Source organism: Phascolarctos cinereus, unplaced genomic scaffold (assembly GCF_003287225.1).
Source record: "Phascolarctos cinereus isolate Bilbo 61053 unplaced genomic scaffold, phaCin_HiC Scaffold_4;HRSCAF=312, whole genome shotgun sequence".
Classification (NCBI taxonomy): Eukaryota; Metazoa; Chordata; class Mammalia; order Diprotodontia; family Phascolarctidae; genus Phascolarctos; species Phascolarctos cinereus.
Window position 1 is genome coordinate 70,137,810 of NW_027555847.1, and position 22,409 is coordinate 70,160,218.

The window sequence follows — 22,409 nt, forward strand, 5'->3', positions numbered from 1 at the left end:
TGCTATGCTTAGAGTTTGGAAGACCTATGTTCAAATCATGCCTCAGATGCTTATCCAAATATGAATCTATGGACAAATCATTTGACTTCTCTTGGCTTCAGTTGACAAAAGGAGAGGTTAGTCTTCATGGAGTTTCTAAGTTACTTTCTACCTCCAAATTTATGATTTTATGGCCACTGGATTCCTACCTATCTTTCCATTCTTCTCTAATACCACTCCTACCTGTAGACTCTGTGTTTCAATCAAACTAGATTAATTATTGCCGCAAAATCCTTTTAGATTTCAAAGGATTCCAGTAGCCAGTAGTCCCTCCTCCCCATAACTAAACAAGAATGCCCTCTCCAATATGAATAACAAATTATCATCTAGGTTTTATTTTAAGATGTCTAAGGAGGAGAAATGGACTATTTCCTGAGGCAGCCCATTTCATATTTCTAAGATTCTCATTTTTAGAACATTTTGCCTTACATAAAACAGAACTTGTACCTCTTTGCACTTTTTAGCTGCTGCCAAACATATCTTTCTTTACTATCATTTCCTTGGCTATGAAGCCAAGCTTAAGTATGACTTTTTTTTTTAATGAAGCCTTCCCTAATATTTCCCTTGCACACCAAAAATTAAATTCCTTCATCACAGTTCACACAGCACCTTGAAAATTCTTCTTTTGTACTTATAATGCTTCATTCCTTATTAGTTATTTTAGAATCTACTCCCCTTCATGTTTAACACAGTGCCATGAAAATGGTATTCAATAGGTATGAAAAAATAAGTTTGAACTTATACATATACATACTTTTTTTTTATTCTGCTATAAAATAATTTCTAGCATCTATGACAGATACTGTAAAACTGCCAAAGCCCTTGGTAGCAGAGAAACAATGGTGAGCTTCTGGCTATTGGCCACAACATCAGCAGCTGTCACCCATCCCCAGAGCCATATTGTTTGTGGTCACAAACATCACAGGATGAAAAATAACTATACCTTAATGCCATCCAGCTGTCTCCCAGATGTTTACCACTCTTCACAAAGGTTACCAGGTCAAAGGGATGAGTGGATCAGCATAAATCACTCCTCATGATTAGTGAAAACAATTAACCACAGAATGACAGAACCACAAAATGTCAGTTAGAACAGACCTACAAAACATTTTAATACAGTCAGCCCAAGAGTCTCTTCTATAATTTCCTAGTGAACACTCATCCAATCTTTGCTTGAAGATTATCAAGGAACAACCCAATGCTTTCCCTTCCCTTCAACTTTTACATTTCTATTACCAAGTTGTTCCCCTTACACACACACACACACACACTCACTCACAAAGTTTAAATCTGATTCACTGAAACTTCTGTCCTTTTGTGCTAGTTCTGCTCCCTGAGGGTAAGAAGAATAAGAATAATTTTGTTCATATAACATTTTACATGTACAAAATCAGCTATCACTTCTGCAGTATAATTTCACCAAATTCCTTAAAGTGATCTACATGTGGTATTCAACTCCTTCAATCATCCTCTATTTCTGACTTTTAATTATCCTCCTAAAATATGATACTCATAACTTAACAGAAGTACTCAAATGTAATCTGAAAGGTGATAGAATACAATAAGATATTATCAGAATCAGAACTCTAGACTTTATATCTCTCTTAACACAGCCAATTTTTTCATTCACTTTTTTTGACTACTATGCTGTCACATTCTGGACTCATATTCATGTTGTAGTCCACTAAAACCCCAGAATTTCTGTTTTCCCCACATAGCCTATTGTCTTGCCATGCTACACCATCAAATTACTAAAATTAAGTTTGACCCAGATGCATGATTTTTCATTAATTTTCTTTAAATTCTACTTTATTAGATTTGTATAGTCATTCTATCCAGTTGAATTATTTTCATATTTAGATTCTGTCTTCCAATATGTTACCTAATTTTGAAAAGTTAATAAGCATATCATGTTGAGTCAAAGAACATGAGTTCAAATGACATCTCTAACACTTGCAACCAAGTGTTATACTCCAGAAAGTCATCTAAATTCCTTAGTTTCAGTTTCATCTCAAGGTTGAGAATAGTGGATTACATGAATTCTGAGGTCATTTTTAATTGACAAATGACCTTATTATTCTAAGATCCAACTACATCATTGTCCAATTAATTGATAAATTTAACCAGCACTAGGATTAGGACAGATTGCATTTCCCTGGAGACTTCCCTCCAACTAGAACTGGACTATTTTGGGAGGTAGTAGCATTCTAGTCACTAAAGATAATCAAGTCATGGTAGGATAGCCATGCTGGAAGGTTATAGAGACATATTTCATTCAGGTGCAGGGGAATCACATGGTCTTGGAGGTCTCTCCTAACTGTCACTTTGTAATATTACCTACTCTTATTGACAATTTGGTGAAATAGTTATGAATTCACCTGCAATAATATTTTATAGCCATCATTTTTCATCTTTCCACAAACATTGTATACAATATTTTCAAATGCTTTGCTGAAATCTTTATAAAATTCATCTTCACCTTTTCATTGATCTACCATTCTAATAATCTTTTCTCTCCACTTTAGAAAAAGGAAATGAGGTTAGTTTTTAATTGTTTTTTTTTTCTTCATGAAGTCATGGTAACTTGTGTCATCACTTCTTTTTGTAGATGCTTTCTGACTGTTTCTTCATAACATTTCAGAATTTGCCATGAATCTGTCAGACTCACTGGTCTATAATTTGCAGATTCATCACTGTTCTTTATTTTTTGAAACTTGGAAAAAAATGTATTATTCAGTGGTCCTGTGGCACTGCTCCCACTTTGCACACACTCCCAAAAATAAATAGCATTGCCTCAGCAAGCACACCTGCCAAGTCTTTCAGTACCTTCAGAAACCAGCTGATTTTGGTGACTTCACTCATTGAGGGCAACTAAGCAATTTTAATATCTATCTATGTATCTATCTATCTACCTATCCATTCATTCATTTTTTTTAAATTTTGCCTCCTTCTTCATCCTTCTTCCTCTGCCCTTCTGTCCTTTCTGATCCAAAGATAGTTCTCCTTATTAGTGAAGATAAAATCAAAATAACCTCTGAATTATTCTGTCCTGTCTCTCCTTTTTGCTATTTATGCTTTTGTTTTGTTTTGTTTTGTTTTTTGGTTAGGCAATGGGGTTAAGTGACTTGCCCACAGTCACACAGCTTGTGAATGTTATGTGTCTGAAGGCTGGATTTGAACTCAGGTCCTCCTGACTTCAGGGCCGGTGCTCTATCCACTGCACCACCTAGCTGCCCCTTTTTTGCTACTTATGTTCACATCCACCCTTAGTAGCCCCATAATGATATTCTTTCTTTTCCAAGATAACATAAAAATTCTTGATTTTAAATGTGCATGCCCTATTGACCAAGTATGGTCAAATCTTAATTCATATGTTTGCATTTTTCATTGTATTTTCATTTTATTCAGATCATTTGATTTTAAGCAAGTCACATATCCATGCTAAGCCTCAAGTTTTTCATCTGTAAAATGAACATAATAATACTTCCCTTGCCTACTTCCTAGGAGCTACTGTGAATATTTAACATAATAATGGATTTAGCAAGTCATACTTGAAAGACCCCTTCTATTGGAGCTAGAAGATTTAGCAATTTTTGCAATAATACTTAAGATAAACATTTTTCCATATTGATATTTTTGAAATTGAGTAAATAGTAAAATCTTACATGGGCCTATTTATATATTTAGTCTATCAGTTTTTCCTTAGATTATTTAAAATCTCCAAAGATTGTCTAAATTTCTAAAAACTGTGTAAAATCTCTAAAGATTATCTAAAGACAGTTGTAATAAAATATTTCATTCTTCAGGTTAATTCTTAAAAGACATATTTTAAATATTATTGTCCCAGCTCTTTCCAGGTATTGAAAGGAGCAACTCTCCTATTTCCTTGCTTTGTTAAAGAAGGGAAATTTTTCCATTCTCACAAACATTGAAACCTGTGGACTTTGACCTCTGACCTCTATGTAAAAATGACATTGTTATACATATTATCTAATATACTGCATGCTGAAAATGAAACATAGAAGTGAGATTTAATTATATGCCCAATGTTAACAAATTTCAATATTTAATTCTGAACTACCTTAGGTGGAGATAAATACTTGACTTATTACTCTAAGTAATAATGAAGTAATATAAAATCAAACAAAATACCAGCTTTTTCTCTTCCTTCCTTTCAGGAAGTTTCGTATATTGAAGTGGGAGGCTATAATATTAGTTCTTACTGGAATACTAGAAAAGATTTGTTAGCATGGTCATTTGGAAAAGTAAATGATCTTTTTAAATGAAGTGAAATAATGCCTTATTTCTCTCTCAACTGCAATAACAAAAACCTTGTTTTCACACAATTGTCATGGTAGAGCTTCCATTAAACTGCACAAAAAGAGGACAACAGCATTTTGTGAAACTTGTTGAAAAAGTAGTCCTTTTGTCTTTTTAAGGAATTCCTTCACTGAAGATATGCATATGTATATTCTGTCTGTTGTTAACTTTGTAATATATGGATGGTGTAATGTAGGTTTTTTTAGAAACTATATTTTATCATCTATCCTGAATATTTAATTTTAGACTCAAAATGTGTAGGAATTTCTTACATTATTTCAAACAAAAAAAAAGAATAATACTTTAGAAATATGCATGAATGTAGAATTATATTTGGAAATAGTTTTCAACAAGACTAGCTGATATGATCTGATTTTATTTCATATATTTGATTTGTAAAATGTTACCTTAATATCTAATATGTGCATGTATGTTTATATATGTATATATATACGAATGTATATGTGTGTTGTATATATATTTGTGTGTATATTTGTTGTGTATTTCTAAGTGTGTATATTTGGTACTGCTTGACTTTTACATTTTAATATCAATATCCCCACTCTCCCCCCCCAAAAAAAAATGCTATATCCTTAAATGATGATTAGAGGACATTAGTATGTCTCCTTTGATGACAGAAGTGAAAAGTCCATTATCCCAAAAGATAAAGTGTGAATTACATAATGTTGGTAAACAGCAGGTAGATATTCTGGCAATAACATTCCTATCATTTTTTCATGAACCATAAGAGAGGATGCATGGGCAAAGTTAGGCCATGTTGATATTCAGGGAGTGAAGTGAGTCACCAAACACCTGCCATGTTCATTCCAGCTATCTTCTTGGCAAATTATGTTTGTCATGAGCAAAGGGAAAATATATGATCTTCATTTACTTTAGGATGCCCCCAAAAATTGATAGGTCCTGATAAACTAATCCATATTTTTATTTAAAGTTTATAATGATTACAGCAATTAAGAGGTGAGGTAATTGTGTCTTGGAGGTAATAGCTATTACCCAATAAAAATGGGGAAATAAAAGCAAGTGTTGTGTCATCATGGTATAAAGGCCTTCCTGTCTTCCTGAAGGCTATGCCAGTGGAATTTAAGCCTTGCTTGGTGTTATTAAACTGTGAAGTCTTTAAATACGGGCATAAGGTTAGTTTATTTATTTTTTGTCATGTACACTGATCAAAAGGGTTCATTCAGTAGAAGACTACACACCAGTTGATTATTTGTTCTCAGCTAAGGCTAATCACAAAAGCTGTAAAGAGAAGCATAGAGTAGTAATCAACTGTATCAATAGAGTTGTACTACACTGATGAAATCACAGATCGTCAATTTAATTATTTTTTATTTCAAAAGAAATTTTCAGAAAATGTTCAATCTTTAGGTGTAATAGCTGCAAAGGACTTTGAAATGTTTTCAAAATGTATTTCCATGCCAAAACTGATAGGAATTATGGTTAGATAATTTTGCCTATCAAAATGCATGAAGAATAAGGCCAATAACAAAGAATTCTCTCATTTTATGTTCTCTAAAGAGGTTCCATAAATGGCTTATGGATATTTTAACAATGAAGGAGATGTACTGGAGTGCTAATCATCATGGGGAGAAATTAATCACTGCCATCATGCCAAAGCTAACACCTCAAAGAATTTTCATTGCCTGAAGTGATAGAACAAATATATGCTATTCAGGGAAGCTTTAACTTGCACAATGGATTTAAAAAATATTTAACTATGGTTCCAAATTAATATTCAATACCCATTCTTGGCAACTTTTTTTCTTTTCTTTTTCTCTGTCTTTTTATACTTTCTTCCCTTTTGCACATCTTCATTCCCTTCCGTTATTATATGCACCCCCAGCACATGCAGAGAAATATCCATTTAACAATCAAAAGCTCTCAGAGGAAGAGCATTGTTTAGATGTAAATGGCACTGAAAACATACATGATATATACATATATATATATATATATATATTTCTTTTTAATTGATGTGAATATTTAAGTAAGAATAGGGTTTTTAAAAAAGGGTATATTTTTCATAAAAAATGAGCATGCATTTACAGTATCACCCAAATTCCATCATTTATTACTTTGAGAACATGTGGAAATACAGAAAAAAAAAGAGTCCATTTTTATTCACCCTTAAAATGAAATAATGTCAGTGACTACAGTGGCTAATTTATATCCCCTGTAAAGCCCTTCCTGATGCCTAGGACATGCATCTCATTGTTTGTTCAAATTAAACTATTTTCCCTAAAACATTGGACAGCAATCTGTCCATACTTTCCTTAGCTGAATAGTTATGTCTGGTTTATCCTCAGGTTGAGAGTTTTTTCATTGGTAAAATGAAAGGCTCAAAATGCTTTTTATCATACCTGATTGTGGACTTTGTTTGGGGATTTTGGCTGCAGCTTGAGGGCTGGAAGTAGAGCGCATTTGCTGATTAGCAGAATTATGGATGCTACTGGGAACGGCTGCAGAGATATTCTTTCGGGGTTTCATGTCTTGTAACCACATGGGAGAGGCTTCAAAAGCCTGCATTCTCCGAGAGTGGCTGTTTGCATTGACTTTAAGGTAGGCTTGGGCCTTGTATTCTTGAAGATCTCCATAGTTGGCATCTGTCACCCGGCACTCGTATAAGCCTTCATCCTTTTTCCTTACTTTGGAAATCTGAAGCTTGTGGGAGATGTCATTCCCTTGTACTTTTACTGTCTGTAAAATTTTCAGAGGAAAAGAAATGTATTGTTGTGTAAAATTCTGTTCAAAGTTTTGTCAACTATACATGCTTATATGTAAAATGGATAAATTTTAATAGACTTGGGGACATAGGGTCAGAGAACTTTAATTTTCAAGTGCAATTAAAAATAATAAAAATACATTCTCTTTTTCATCTCTTCAATTAATTCAACAAATATTTATCAAAAGCCTACATTTTTCAATGCATGTTGGTAACTAGGAATAATATGACAGTATTGGATGTACATGATGGTCATACACTTCAGATTCAAGCTACCCATCTCCAGGTTGTTAACCAAGTGATCTCCATTTCCAAAATTAAAATATCTGGTCCTATTATTATCTAACTGTGTGAGTAACTCTGTGATGGTTAGTTCTGGGAAGTATATTATGAGATCAAAGAAGTCCAGTCTATGCTGAGTTCATAGATTATTCTAGTATGCCATACAAATTAAAATGCATTTTTTAGGTCCAAAGAGGAAGTGAGTGAGACACTATGGAAAGATTGTAAAAAACTGATGAAGTGAAAGAAAAATAGTCAAAATGCAAGCACTACCAAAGTTCTTATAATACATATACATTAAATAGCTATCATTTAAATAGCACTTAAATGTTTGCAAAGCACTTTCCATGATATTTCTTTTGATCGTCACAAGAATTCTGTGAAGCAAGTACTATTACCATATCCTTTTACCTATACAGAAACCGAGGCTGACAGAGCTTATAAGTGACATGTCCAGGGTATTTGGAGTAATATTCAAACCCAAGTCTTCCTATGTACAAATCTGTCACCTTATATATTATGCCACTTAGGTACCTCATACATATAAGTTATGTACTCTGTTCACATAGTCATTTCTATTGGAAAAGACATTTCTTTTTTGAGCTTAATTCAAGTCAAATATGATGCACATAATAGTATGCAATGATAAGAGTAAGTGGTTTTATAAGCTTGACTGGAGCCATCAAGTGACTCTAAGGTTGGCTGCCACATATTTTCAGGTCCTACTTTTGACACAAATTGTCTATGTAACCCTGGGCAAGTCATTTAATTGCTCATTGCCCCAGGCAAATTTCTGAAACTGTAATGTACAAAGAAAGTAGTGATCTGCATTAATATAGAATATTTTCTCAATAGGAATTTCTCTTCACACCAATGAAATTACAGTTATAAGCTGTACATTTGTATGTATATTTAAATGATTATATCTATGTGGATATGTGTATTTCTATCACAGGATTTGAGTAAGCTAACGCTCATTAAGCTCAAATATATGTGTGATACATATGTATGTATATATGAATATACATGTATATGCATATGCATATGTGCATGTGTGTATTTGGTGAATAGAGATCAAGATATGTATACAGGAAGATCTGGATTCAAATCATGCTTCTGATATTTACTAGTTAGTTTTTCAGGTTACCAAAAAAAAAACCCTATAAATTTGAATTTATGAATGGAATGTCCACACTGGATAGTTACTCAAAAAGTTGAAATTACAAGCCAAGAATTTTGTAACTGAGTATCTCTGCACCCTTATTTGTAAATAATAACCATAATTCCTAATAATCATTCAGGGCTTTTGGGCCTTTAATGTTGCTTAACATATACCCCCTCAACTAACTGACAAGATAGGCAAGTAGCTATTATTATAGTAGTTTTGCAGTGAAGAAAACTAAAGTTCAAAATTGACTTTTCTGAAATCATACCATCAGTCAGTAGCAGAATAGGTCCTAGGACCCAAGTCTCCTGGTGTTGTCTAGTGATCTCTATTAAACTATATGAATTTTTATTTTGTTTTCGTAAGTTTTTATCTGTGGATATAGGGTAGTAATATCTAGGTAGTAAAAACCTTACAATTCTGCAAGGTGAACCTACAAATTTTATGTATCCCATTTGACAGAGGATGAAACTGAGACTCATGAAACAGAAGTGACTTGTCCATACCAATAAATTAGTGTCAGAGGATGCATTTGAACTCATTTTCCTGACACCAATTCCAAAAGTTTTCCCATTATACTATAAATATCTATGTATGGAAGAGTGACAAGGTTTACGTGACATTTTTATGAGTCACTGTGTTTGAAGTACAGATAATAAGATATAGAAAAAAAATCAGAATGGTTGCACACACTTGCTGCATGTATAACTTGAATTATTATTCATATGTCAGTAATAATTGTTATATCTAACAGTACTGACATGTCTGATGGATTTGGAAAGATAACCTGAGGCCTTTAGTTTCACATCATCATCTTTTATGTAGCAAGCTGTTCTTTATCCTTTAGATAGCTTATTCTGATCACAAAATTTTATTGACTTTCGCAATTTCCTTACCACGCTCATATCCAACCACTTGTCAAGTCTTTTCAGTTCTACTTCAATGGTAGCTCCTACCTCTAACCATTTCTTTCCACTAACATGGCCACCAGACTAGTTCAAGTCCTCAGTAGTTATCTCGTGGATTATTCTCCTGATTGGTCTTCATGCTTTCTCTCTACTTTTCTCCAACCCATCCTTTGCAGAGCTTTCAAATTAACTTTCTTAAGTTATTATCTTAACACAACATTTCCATGATGAAAAGCTACAGTTGCTCATTATTGTCTTTATTATAAAAATATTTTTCCTTCTAGCCTTTAAAGTCTTTCACAATCTGGTTCCATTTTCCTTTTCAGAGTTATAAGGTTATCCAACTTCATATGCCCTACTTTACATTCTCATCAAACTGGCCTAATTTCTAAGATAAGAATTATTTTATGTGCCTGGGATATATTTCCTCCTCATTTTTTTTCCTCTTAAAAACCTTTGCTTCTTCTAAGGCTTGGTTTAGGTGTCATATCCTACTAAAAGATTTTCCTGATTTTCTAGTGCTTAATGTTTCTCCTTTTTTTTTATTTTTAAAAATTTTCATGGATTTACTTATCTTGGTAGGTTTTTTTGTTCCTTTCTCTCAGGAAAATGTAAGCTGCTTGATGGCAACTGTGTTTATGAATGGGTAGGATGCCTTAATAGCACCAGCAGCTAGGCATAGTGCCTTGCACAAAGTATTTAATAAAATATGTATTGAATATTTTTAAATAGAAGAAAGTCAATGGGTTTATTTTATTTTTTTAAAATATAGATGTCTTGAATGTGACTTTATTGATTTGAATGTCACTTTATTATTATATTATACTTTTAATGAAATTTTATATATAGCCTCCATTTTTTGGATACCCTAACAAAGAGTTTATCTCATGTGTTTAATGACTATGCCCTTCTATATATTGGAAATATTCAATTCTTATTCTTGGAGAATAGGTAACTATGTCTGGGTAAACTGCCTTTTCACTTAGATCAGGGTGGGGAAGCTGCAGACTCAAGGTCATGTGTGGCCCTCTAGGTCCTCAAATATGGCCCTTTGGATTCAGTCAAATTTGAGACCTACAGGGCCATATGTGGCCTCAAGGCTACAGATTCCCCACACCTGACTTAGATTCTCATAGCAGGGTCATCAGGATTTTACATAAGGTACTGTATCTACAACAGAAGATAATGCTTAGAGACATCACCTATTTCTATATTAAAAGTTATATGGACTTTTGAAAAATAGTAACAAAAGTCTGAATTATTAAAATTTCAAATTAAACTAATGTTCTCATTCCCAAATTATTACATGGTCATGCCCTTGGAAGACAAATGCATAATTTTTGTTGTTGTGGTTGTCTTTCTAAAGCAATATATTAACCAAATTTCAGTGAATGTAAAACATAAAGGGCCCATATATCTTTAAAATGGCAATTTCATCAGTTTTAAAGACCTAAAATAAAGAGGCTCATATTTTAACATAAATACATAACATTTAAAAATTAATGTTACTTTCAGTAAAATATATATTTCCTAAGGCACTGTTGGACTTCTGCTTTTATCTCACCTAACTCAGAGAACATTGCTGTTCCTATACTAGATGTTCAATAAATATTGATATTCTACAATTGGTATTAATTTTGTCAAAGCTTTATCTTATTATCAATGTCATTTAAGGTTAATTCTTGCCATCTAAACTATTAAAATCTCACTGATATATTTTCTGCTACTCTAATTTTTTTTTAACCTTTATTTTTAACTTGCTAGGAAAGGAAGCTATTTATTTTCATTCATAGTTAAAAATGGCAAAACAGGTTGCTATTCAGACTATTATCAGGAATACTAAAAAGCAAAATTGCTGTCCTAACTTTATTTTATTTTTGGATGGGTTTGTGAGTGAAGTACTTTATAACCTATAAATAAAAATGTTATTATTTTATTATTTACATGTTCATTACTATTTGAATTTTTTCATGTAAGGATCAGACAATATAGATTCTTTCTGTAGTGAAAGCTGAAAGAAAAAAAACTGCTTACAGGTTGTTGTTGGTGGTGGTTTTTTTGCTTTTGTTTTTCTTTTTGCCTAATTCATTGTGTAATTTACATATACCCCCTACTTTCATTCAAAAACATTTTTAAAATTAAAAAAAATTATTTAAAGGACTTCTTAATTAAAAATTAATAAATTTGCCACAGATTATTATTAGCTAGATGTTAATAAATGACAAGGCTAAAATAATATGATATATATGGGGTGGGGGTAGTTTTGTCTTTCATTTCTAACGTTTTTGAATATACTTACGCTGATTTTTGTTCCATCGTTGTCTAGGTCTCTTTCTGGTAAGAGCTCCACCTGTTGGAGACAGATAACATTGCTTCAAAAAGGCATGACTGAACCTTGTGCTTTAAAATGTCCCTGGAAAAGCTGAAGACAACCAGAAGCTCACTCGTATGCTAAGTGTGCCACCTATGGGCAGAACACCGTTTTCCCCTTCCAGAAAACACAGATTTTTGCTTTGCTGATAAAGTTATTTCTTCATTTATTTTACGTTTACTTTTTTTTCCCTTTTTCCTTACATGAAAACCAAGTGAGCCCAAATACAGGACACCCAGCTTTTAAAGCACCAGGTTTTGTTTATTTGTTTGTTTGTTTTTCTTTTGGAGAAGTGATGAGCTGCAAAGGTTCACAGTGGCATCAGGGAAAGAAGCCTGTTAGATTGTTATTTATTTATTTATTTAGGCTCCAGGTTAAAAAGCTTTAGTGCTGGAGAAGGCAGGGGACAACTAGGTCTTACACAGCACTCCCTCTTAATCTTTTATTCAAGTGCTGGTTTGTTTAAGTTCAGTTTATAGCTCATAGATAAAAAAAAGAGAGAAAAGGTCTATGACAGATAAGGTGCATATGAATATTGGTTTGTTAATCCTGGATCTTCTGATCTGATATTAAGATTTGAGCTGATATTAGGATAATTCTTTCCAGTAGATGATGAATGAAATAAACCAACTCTCTTCCTCTCTCTCTTTCTCTCCCCCACTCTCCTCTCTCTCATTTATTTCATCCTATTTAAGTAAAACAATGGCAAAAGAGGAGAGAAAAGGAGGGGAAGGTTGTTTTTCTTCCAGTCCATATAAGGGGTGACATGGCATATAAAAAAAAGAGCAATATAACATTGAAATCATTAAATTTAGTTGTAAGTCCCAATGCCATTATTATTACAAACTGGTGAACTGACATTATACTCCCTTTAACAGAAGACAGATTCTTAAATTTAAATGTGACCTAGGAAGGAATCTAATTGAGCCTTGTAATGCTAGGTATTCCTTAATGTGTATATTACTTGCGGTTTACGGTACAACCGAGTTCTAAAAGAGACAATCACACAACTGCTTCAAGGTACCCCTGCAGCTGCAGACTTTGCTTTCTGTGGCTGTTTACTTATAGGACATGGAGGTGAGGATGAAGAGGAAAACCTATGGCTGGTTTGGAATATACCTGAGTGCCTGTCACCTCTGCTCCAGTCTCCTGGTCCTCAGCTGCCCGCAAAAACCACCACTGAATCTCCAGGTAAACTGAGGCAGAACCACTCTGGAAAGCACATGACATTTCCACATTCTGCCCCTCAGTTGCTGTAACATTTCGAGGAAACTCGGTAAATTTTGCTGGAAAAAAAAATGTATGATTTGAATTTGAATTTCTTTTATTTATCTTCCTTACCTTCATATTTCTTCTCACTCACCTTCTTTTTTAAAAATGACCTTTATCATGTTTGCCTTTCCCTTGCTTTCTCTCCCAATTCCCTTCTGACTTCTATCTCATTTTGTATAATATGCTTATGTCACTTTCTTCTTCTTATGACCAAATAATTGGAAAGCTAACTAGCTTACCAAGCACTCCCTTGGGCTGGCCAAGTTGCTTATAATTAAATTCAAGGATCCTTTCAGTGAAATGCGGTATTTCACAAAACTCATGAGGTATTCAGCGCATAGCAATTTAGAAAATCAGCCCAGTTGATGCATTATTACATTTTGGAGGTGAAAGTGTAGCCTGTGAATCATTTAGCACCATTCTGCTAACTTAAGTAGATACTATGCATCTTTAATGTTTTAATGAAGGGCTATCATTATGTATCATCATATATCAAGATGCACATTTCAGTAACATCAAAAAAGGACTTGCTATTTTCTTTCCCTTATATTGCATTGCATCCATCTGTTGTTCCTTTTAGTAAACCAAATTGCACTGGTTCTGACAAATCTGGTAGATATCTTCCTCTCCAAATTAACCTTCATCTTTGACTCCAGACTTTTATTTGCCAATATTGCAGCATTTGAGACTAGCTGAGGACACGAATGCTGGTGTTTTTGTGTGTGGTGATTTTGTTGCCATTTTTTTTAACTAGTCACCAAGATGATTTTGTGTCTTCTTCTTGTCTCTATACTTGCCAGTACTCTCTTGTAATCTGAACATCTGACATTTAGAAAAGTCACAAAGAACACTTCCTTTAGCCTAAAGGCACTCAATTAACAGTGAATGGTAGTGCCAACTTAGTTGCAAATAGATCGCATCAGATAGTTGTTTATCCCAAACCCACGGGAGAATTTATGAAAGGCAGTTTCTTCCTAATAGTTCTTTTAAATCCTGCTCCCTAAAGGTCATCTTCCTGAGATTTGTGTGTATGTGAGGCAGGGAATAGAAGTGCAGGATAGATTGTACAGTTATAGAGGAAGGTTGCATGATCTTCCCTGGGCTCACTTTTTAAATGATGGCACCATTACAGGTTATTTTTAATCAATTCACTATTATCCTCCCCCGCAAAAAAAAAAAAGGCTTCTAATGATTTCTATTTACATTTAAAATATGAAGTAACATATCCAAATATCTTCTCATTAATGAATGAAAGAGTTTTCTCTCAAAGAGGCAGTCTTAGCGTAGTACTTGGATTTGCGGAGGTGATGCAGTAATCAACCCAGAAGTGGCTTGTGATCTGTCCACGGTGCTGAAATGATCACTGCAGCCCTCAAAGTTCCAAACAACTGGCTTTTTTTTTTTCCTGCAGAGAAAGGGCTGCTTGCAATGCAAGTAGGACCTTTTATTGCATCTTCCAAAAAACTGGTCTTTTGTTAGATACACATACAAATAGGAGAGGTAAAAGAGCTACGCGAAATAATGGCAAAATTGGAGAAACAAGCCGAGCTGAAAGGACATCAAAATGCATTCTGGTTTAACTGTTCTCTTACAACTAGTGTTTTAGTGATCCCATTGCTGTGCTGGTGCATGTTTGCAATGATTTTGTACGCATGAATGATACTCAATACATGTACATAGATAGCTCATCAGGACAATTTTTTTATGCTTTCTGAGTAACACACATCCTATCCAGAAAACTTGATTTTCTTTAGAATCCAGTAGGTTTTTAATCAACTTAAAATAATAAAGCCTCCAAACAAAACGCTACCCACACTTTCCAAACCCATGGAATGCTTGTTTGGGAACTCTGATTATATCTGATCATTCAGTGATTTTCAGTCTCACTTTCTACACAGGGAGCACTCGCGCGCATACAGCCAACATCGACTTACCTTGAGAAGAAAGTCCTTGCTGTATATATAAAACAGAAAAGAAAATGAATCCAACATAAGCCAAAAAGATCCCCATTATTCCAAAGCCGAAAAGAAAAGTCACATCAGGGTAACCGATACCAAAATGTCTTGGAAGAAATCCGTGCGAATCTATAAAAATGCTCTGCGTTGTTTCTCTGGATGCGACAGTGAAAGCATTCTGCTCCTACTCAGCGGGTGGATTGTCTTTGGGGAGAGGGTATGGAGATGCACGGAAGATAAAATGGACTGGCTTGAACGTTGTGAAGCTGTAAGTCCAGATCCTGAATAGAAACGGTGAAAAGTGACTATCTGATTCTTCGTTGCCTGTTTTCAGATACCTGGCAGCTCGTCCAACGTCAGCCTGCTGCTTCTCAGGACTGCGTGATCACTGCTCTCCCTAAACACTGAACCAGTCTGAGAAGTGGGGAGTGGGCAAAAGGGGAGGGCTGGAGGACTCCGCTGTGCTTGCATTGCTTCAACTTTTCCCTCTAATGGCTACGATGATGCCTTTAACTCTGTACGTGCCAGACAGATTCTCGTCCTGCTGTGAACTTGCACTGGGAAATTTACTAGGAAGGAGATTTTGGCGCATTGTAAACCCAATCCTTCTAAAGGGCAGGAGGTTTTCTTTCCCTTCTACACTTCCTTATGTTTTCCTCTCTTTCTCTTTTTCTTTTCTATTCTTCTTCTTTTTTGCCCTTTACATTGATATATTCTCTCCTGGCTTCGGATGCATTTATTCAGTGGCTGAAAGGGTAATGCAGATTTTCATTAGGGGTATGTTGAAGATGTGTGTGTGGGGGGGTCTTATGGGGTGGAAAACTGAAGTGATTTGAGAAGGGAAGTTTCGGGAATTGTTGAAAATGAGGAATATATGTATGTGTATTAATATATATATACACATATATATATATACATATATATGGAGGCTTTGGGTTATATGTGCAAGGTAATGATTTGGAGTGATGTAAATAGTTAATATGAGAGAGTCAAGTTGCTTAGCTAGTTGTTACATGTTTTGGTTAAGAACATTCACAAGTTATGACTCTATGAATTTATTGCTGTGCATTGCCCAAACAAATAGAAGCTGAATCCATAAATATGATATAGTTAATGAATGAATACCAGGGGGAAAAAGAGAATAAACAAAGTATGATGCCTCAGATTATTTCTAGAGTTAAAACAAAATCATTCCATTGAAATGTCTTGATTTTCCAAACACTACCCTCAACAAATACACAAGGGGAGAGACATAAGATTGAGGAAGGTGGAGGATCTTCAAGACATTTCTTAACTCTTCACAATGAAGTGCTTATATAATATTCCCTAGAGTCATAAAGACAAGCTACACTATTGTGGAAAACACACTAACCTTGAAGCTTATGGTTTGGAGGAAGTAGAGGAAAAAAGATCGTACTAGGGAAGGCAGGTGATTAACTGTTAAATATATACTGTTTCTTACTGAGGATTTAAACAATAGAACATGTCATCTTAAGGAAAGATGCTATGTGTTTTCACAAGGACAGACATTAGAGCCAATTAATTTACATATTTCCCCCAAATGTGATTTTTCCATCCATACCGATTGATAAATAGTTTATATCCATTATTATGTTGACAAAGTGATATAACAAATCTGAACTGATATTTGCAACCATGAATTAATCCCCACAGTGATCTTTGAAGAAGTCAATGCAGCATATGCATTCTCATTTCGCAGATACATAAAATGAAACAGAGAAAGTAGGTTCATGCCTACACTAGCTGGACAAAATAACCATTAAAATACATACTGTGCTTCTCGAGGCTATTTATTTGACTGTTGTGTTTTCTTTCCACTAGCAGCTAAAAATAATACAAGATTGTAAAACTTGGGTAGGGTAGATTACACAAAAATACTGTGTTCATTTTGTTTTCTCTGTAAACTTAGAATATGTGACTTGCAAAAAATCAGGATGGGAATTCATGTTAGGATGAGAGTTCAGGAGCTGCTCAGCATTCATAATACTAGATCTTCTCTTTTTCTTTGATTCAGTCATCTCAGTTAAACCTTATGAAATTTAGATCATTCAAAGGAAAAGAGCTGTATTCTTGCCAAAAGCTACTTTGATGGAGAAAGTGCTATTAAAAGGATAATACACTCCTACTGGCAGAGGGATTTCAACCAATCCTATCAGTTTCTAGTGTCGAACTTGTAGTTTTGTCTTTTGCAGTAGATGCTAAGATAGTTTGGAGTTGCACTTTCATGAAAACATTATTTTTGTTCAAATTTGCTTTTCTAAAGACTTCATATTTATCTATCACAATTTTAAAATGGGAACAAAAGTAACATTTTGAATCCTATGCAACTTAAACCTGTTTCAAAATTTGACAAGACCCTTGTAATCTTTCTATGAAAATTTAACAAAAAAAAAGACTGCTTAAATGAAAAAGTTAATGACTTTAACTGTTCTAAACATTGCTTGAAAATGATATGTAATCTTTGAGGTAAACTATCTACTACTAGGTTATGTATATTCAATAGTTCTCATTCTTTATCTTAGTTATAAGAATAATGCCAATATCTCATATTAATGATTAAACCTTAAAATTATTTCCCTTATAAGGAGCAGTTTCCAATAAGAAAAATAAACAAAAGGCTCACATTTAGTAAAGTGACAAGATGGAGTAGGTTTTTTTTAACGTTCCAAAAGCCATATTATCTTTAAAGATATCATAGTATTATAAAAAAGAAGAAAAATGAGGGATATGAAAAGGGAAAAATGTTCACAAAAGTTTGTATGTGTCAGATAAATCATAAGACTATTTAAAAATATCATCCATAAGATCTAACTAGGGATGATGAAGCAAAAACATGTTTTGTTTTCCTCACAATGATATCTTGCTTAACATGGTGCCACACATGTCTAATCCTTGTTAGTGCCATAGTTGAAGCTGGTGGATCTCTTGAGCTCAAGAGTTCTATGTTACTATGGGGCTAAATCAATCAGTTTTCTGCTTTACATCCACCACAAATATTGTGAGCAGGAGGCTGCTAGGCTGCCAAGAGAGGGTTAAACCAGTCCATGTCAGAAACAGAAAAAGTTGAACCTCCTGTGCCAATCAGTAGTGAGATTGGGTTATTGAGTGAACACTGCACTTTCCACTCAGGGTGAATTAGAGAAACAGTTTCAAAAAAAATTACCAAATGTAATTTAAATTTTGGCATTTTACAAGCTAGGTAGATATTTTCTCTTAAAAATTTCTTATAATTATTTCAGCTTCTGTAACTTTTGGTAATTAAGTACATTTACATTACCTTATGAATATTGCATTATTCCCTTTGAAAGCTAAGGTAATATTTTGTGTTCAAAAATTGAAATGCTAAGAAAATACAAAAATGAGTATATTATATATTATTCTTGAATTAAAAAATAATTAATAAAGTGAAATGATTGACCAGCAAAAGTGAACATCATAAGTCTTCTGATTGTCTTTGTAATACTTCAAGTTCATTGAAGATAGAGATTTTGTCTGTAGCCTTTGAAAATGGGAAATACATCTTGAAAATGGAAGATATTTAATTCTTCTTAGTTCAATTGAATTGCATTCTTATTTTATTGTTCCTTTCTATCTAGGGTCAACATTGATTAGAGGCAATGTGGTACAGTATACAAAGCACAGGACTGACAGGAGAGACCTGAGTTTGAATACTAATATGGTCACTATCTGTTCACCACTGGAAAAATAAAAGCTTTTCATTATTCAATACCTGATTTTAGTTCTATAAAGTGGGAGTGATAATAACTGCAATTCTGAACTCATAGTTTTGTGGTGGGTGAAAATATTTTGTAAAAACTTAAACTGCTGTACAGTTGGGTGTTTTAATTTCTTTTTAGCTATCTCTCCACTTATAGCCCATATTTTTATCTCTTCTTCATAATCCATTTTATGGAAATACCATATATTTTTTTTCTCCCAGAATCTGAATTAGACAACTATGAGAAAAAATAGTATGACCATTTAAACAAGTACAAGTAGATAACCGCAAATGGAGGAAGAATGTTAAAAGAAAACTAACAATAAATAAAATTAATCCCATCTTTCCAGATATCTACAAATGCTTTTTAATGATAAATCATTTAGAAAATTTTCAACTTAGATATTTGGTTATCCATACTTGTTCAACCTTCACTTCTAAATGTAGAATCTTGATTTAATGTCTGCCATTCTTCATTGCAGAAAAGACAATCGACTGGTGATGGATAATAATGATGGCATGGATAGAGTTATATCCTTTGTTTTGTTGTTGTTGCTGCTGTTGTTGTTTTACTATTGTGTAAACCAAAACTCATGGTGATTACCTACTTATTTTCACTTTTCATTTACTTGATTTATCATCATATACTTTGAAGGCCACAATTCTCTAATAATATAAATCCTAATAAGCACCATTCTTTTTGATATTTCATACCATGCCAATCTAACCTATTGAAGTACAAATCTGAGAAGGATCTATAATTCTTCAAGCTCTTTCATCTTTGCATTGCTGTCTACATTTCCATTGTCTCCAGTATACTATTTTTGTTTTTAATTTTCACCTCTTACCTTTGATGAAATGGCCTACTTAGTTATTATATTCAAATCCATTACTTCTATGCTTAATTTATTCTGTACCCTCATGATTTTTGAGCATTTCTAACATCATCCACAGTACAATCAACCATTAGCTCTTCCAAATATGCCTTCCATAACACATTACCACTCTTAATTCATAAAATATTATCTTAAATCATGTTTTAAATAATGTCCCCAGGAGATTTTAAAGCATATTTCAGGAAAAAAAATCAGTTTCATGCTACCTATTTGAACCATGATCTCATTAGCCTTTACTTTTGGGGAAATGAATATAGATCTTGAGAAGTTGCAAAATCCATAGGAAAACCTGTCTTCTGAACTATAATAACAGTCTCCTAGATAGTCTTCCTGACTCCAGTCTGCCTGTCCAATTTATCCTGCACAGATGTGTGGCATTTTGACAGATGTCAAAATAATAATCTTATTAAATCGTAGGAATTGCCATGTTACTATACTATTAAAACATATTAGCTCCTTATTGCTTCTGGGGAGAAACACATACATTAGTTCCAGTATCTTAGACCTTCCATAATATGTGTACAACCTACTTTTCAATTTATATTCTACATTTTTCCCTTTGTACACTCTATATTCCAGCTAAATACTAATAGAAAATTAATGGGAGAGAAAGAAAGAAAGAAAGAAAGAAAGAAAGAAAGAAAGAAAGAAAGAAAGAAAGAAAGAAAGAAAGAAAGAAAGAAAGAAAGAAAGAAAGAAAGAAAGAAAGGAAGGAAGAAAGGAAGGAAGGAAGGAAGGAAGGAAGGAAGGAAGGAAGGAAGAAGGAAGGAAGGAAGGAAGGAAGGAAGGAAGGAAGGAAGGAAGATGTTTACCTATAGAATATTAATGGAAGATATGGATAAATCTATCGATATTGATCTATCTATATCTCACATTAGTTTTCCATTAGTATGGCATATATAACTATACTATACAGTATTATTTATATATTTCACACATATATGAATGTTTGCATACACACATATACACATGCACACAGTTATGTTTTCCCCAAAAATCTACTGGGAAATATTCTACCATCATTATGTAAACTTTGATTTGAAAATAATATTTAAAAAATGAAAAGTGAAAAGGTGTTATATCAAATGTATTTGGAAGAACTGACATCTCATTTTACTAAGGATAAAGTTAGAAATGCTCAGAAATCAAAAGAGTATGGGATGAAATAAGAAGACATTCCAGAATTAAACCTAGAAAGTTTATGGGTTAATTAAAGGTTAATTTAAAGGATTAATTTAAACTCCCCCATTTTACTGATCAGGAAATTGAGGTCCAGAGAATTAAAGTGATTTATCACTCAAGGTTACACAGATGTTAAGTGAATACTATTTTTTAGTAAATAGTAAGAGGAAACACACACACACACACACACACACACACACACACACACACACATAGTTTCAAGCTTTGCAAAGTTCTTTACATGCAGCATCTCATTTTATCAGTTACCAGCTCTCCCTCAAAAATATTATACATTCCATTTTTGTGTATTTTAAAAGTCATCCCCCATGCTTTGAATATACTTCTTCACATGTGTTTATGTTTATCCTCTTCTTCCTTCAAAGATAAGTTCATGAGCGAACTCTTTTCCATATCTTTATTTAATACATAGAGAAAGTAATGTTTTCTTCTTAAACCGTCATACATCTTATATTTGCAGGACTACAGGATTCCAGTTTTAGAACTGGAAAGAAGCTGAATTGAATTCAATTTGAAGAAAATGTTGAGGACACCAATTTTCTAAGGTCTTCCTCTTTGACTCAAACTTTGCAGACTATAGTAGGAGAACATAGACACTTACAGGTCCTGGAACACACTAAAACATTTAATCAAAGGCCAAGACTTAAGCTGCATTTTTGACACTTCAGAAGCAGCTTCAATAAATTTAGAAAGGTCCATATATGATCTATAATATGAAGCAATTGGATTAAATGATCTTCTACAGAGTGTTGATCTCCAGGCCTTTGTTTTTACTAAGTCAATTCATGGTGAATAAAGCATGTATGGGTTAACAATTTTCTTTAATGTAGGATATACATATAATTTTAGAATCATGGATTTTTAAAGTATCATAATAAATATTTGACTCTAAGAGGATTTTGCTTATATTTATAGAAAGTAAATCTTTTTTTCCTCTTCTCCTAATACTTTTTAACTGGGTAAAAAACCAAAACATTAGACTATGTTCCCTTTAAGGACTTGAATGCACATCCTGTATATAAATACATATATAATGTATACTCGTGATAATGTAGTTATCCAATATAGTCTGCATTTTTAAGATAGTCAATTAAATCAGTTTATCCTAAGGTGAGCTAAGTGGAACTATGAAATGAAATATATAATTCTGAGATCCTCTGCTTGCTATTGGTTTAAAAACATAATCATCAGAGACACATGAACTAATGTGTTGCAGAAGATCAGAGCAAGGATGTGTGAGTGTGTGTGAGTATGTGTGTATGTCATATTGCTGCCTTCAATTATGTGCAGATTTGTCATGTGGAGGAGAAAATTAGACATATTCTCTTGGGCCTCAGAAGGTAGAAGTATGAGTAATAAATGGATACTGCGAAGAGGCCAAATTAGCTTAAATGTCAAGAAACACATGAAACAACAACAACAACAACCACGACCACAACAAATCACCAACAAGGACAAGAACAACAACAATAGCAGCAATTTCCTCAACAGAACCTTCAAAGATAGTCATTCTCCTCTC

The 22,409-nt window shown here is 33.5% G+C and overlaps 1 protein-coding gene across 3 annotated transcripts in view; it reads right to left on the minus strand.

Moving 5' to 3' along the window:
- VSTM2A (V-set and transmembrane domain containing 2A) overlaps positions 1-15,569 on the minus strand; it is a 38,412-nt gene extending 22,843 nt beyond the window's left edge. For 2 of the 3 annotated variants that reach the window (XM_020981293.2, XM_020981295.2), the window contains exons 1-4: positions 15,035-15,569; positions 12,948-13,114; positions 11,757-11,807; positions 6,741-7,077 (exon numbers count right to left, since the gene is read on the minus strand). In XM_020981293.2, coding sequence (XP_020836952.1) covers positions 6,741-7,077; positions 11,757-11,807; positions 12,948-13,114; positions 15,035-15,110 — 631 coding nt within the window. In that variant the 5' untranslated portion in view covers positions 15,111-15,569. The remainder of the gene's footprint in view (positions 1-6,740; positions 7,078-11,756; positions 11,808-12,947; positions 13,115-15,034) is intronic. The other variant, XM_020981294.2, reaches the window with a different exon arrangement.
- Between the last annotated feature and the right edge of the window lie 6,840 nt (positions 15,570-22,409).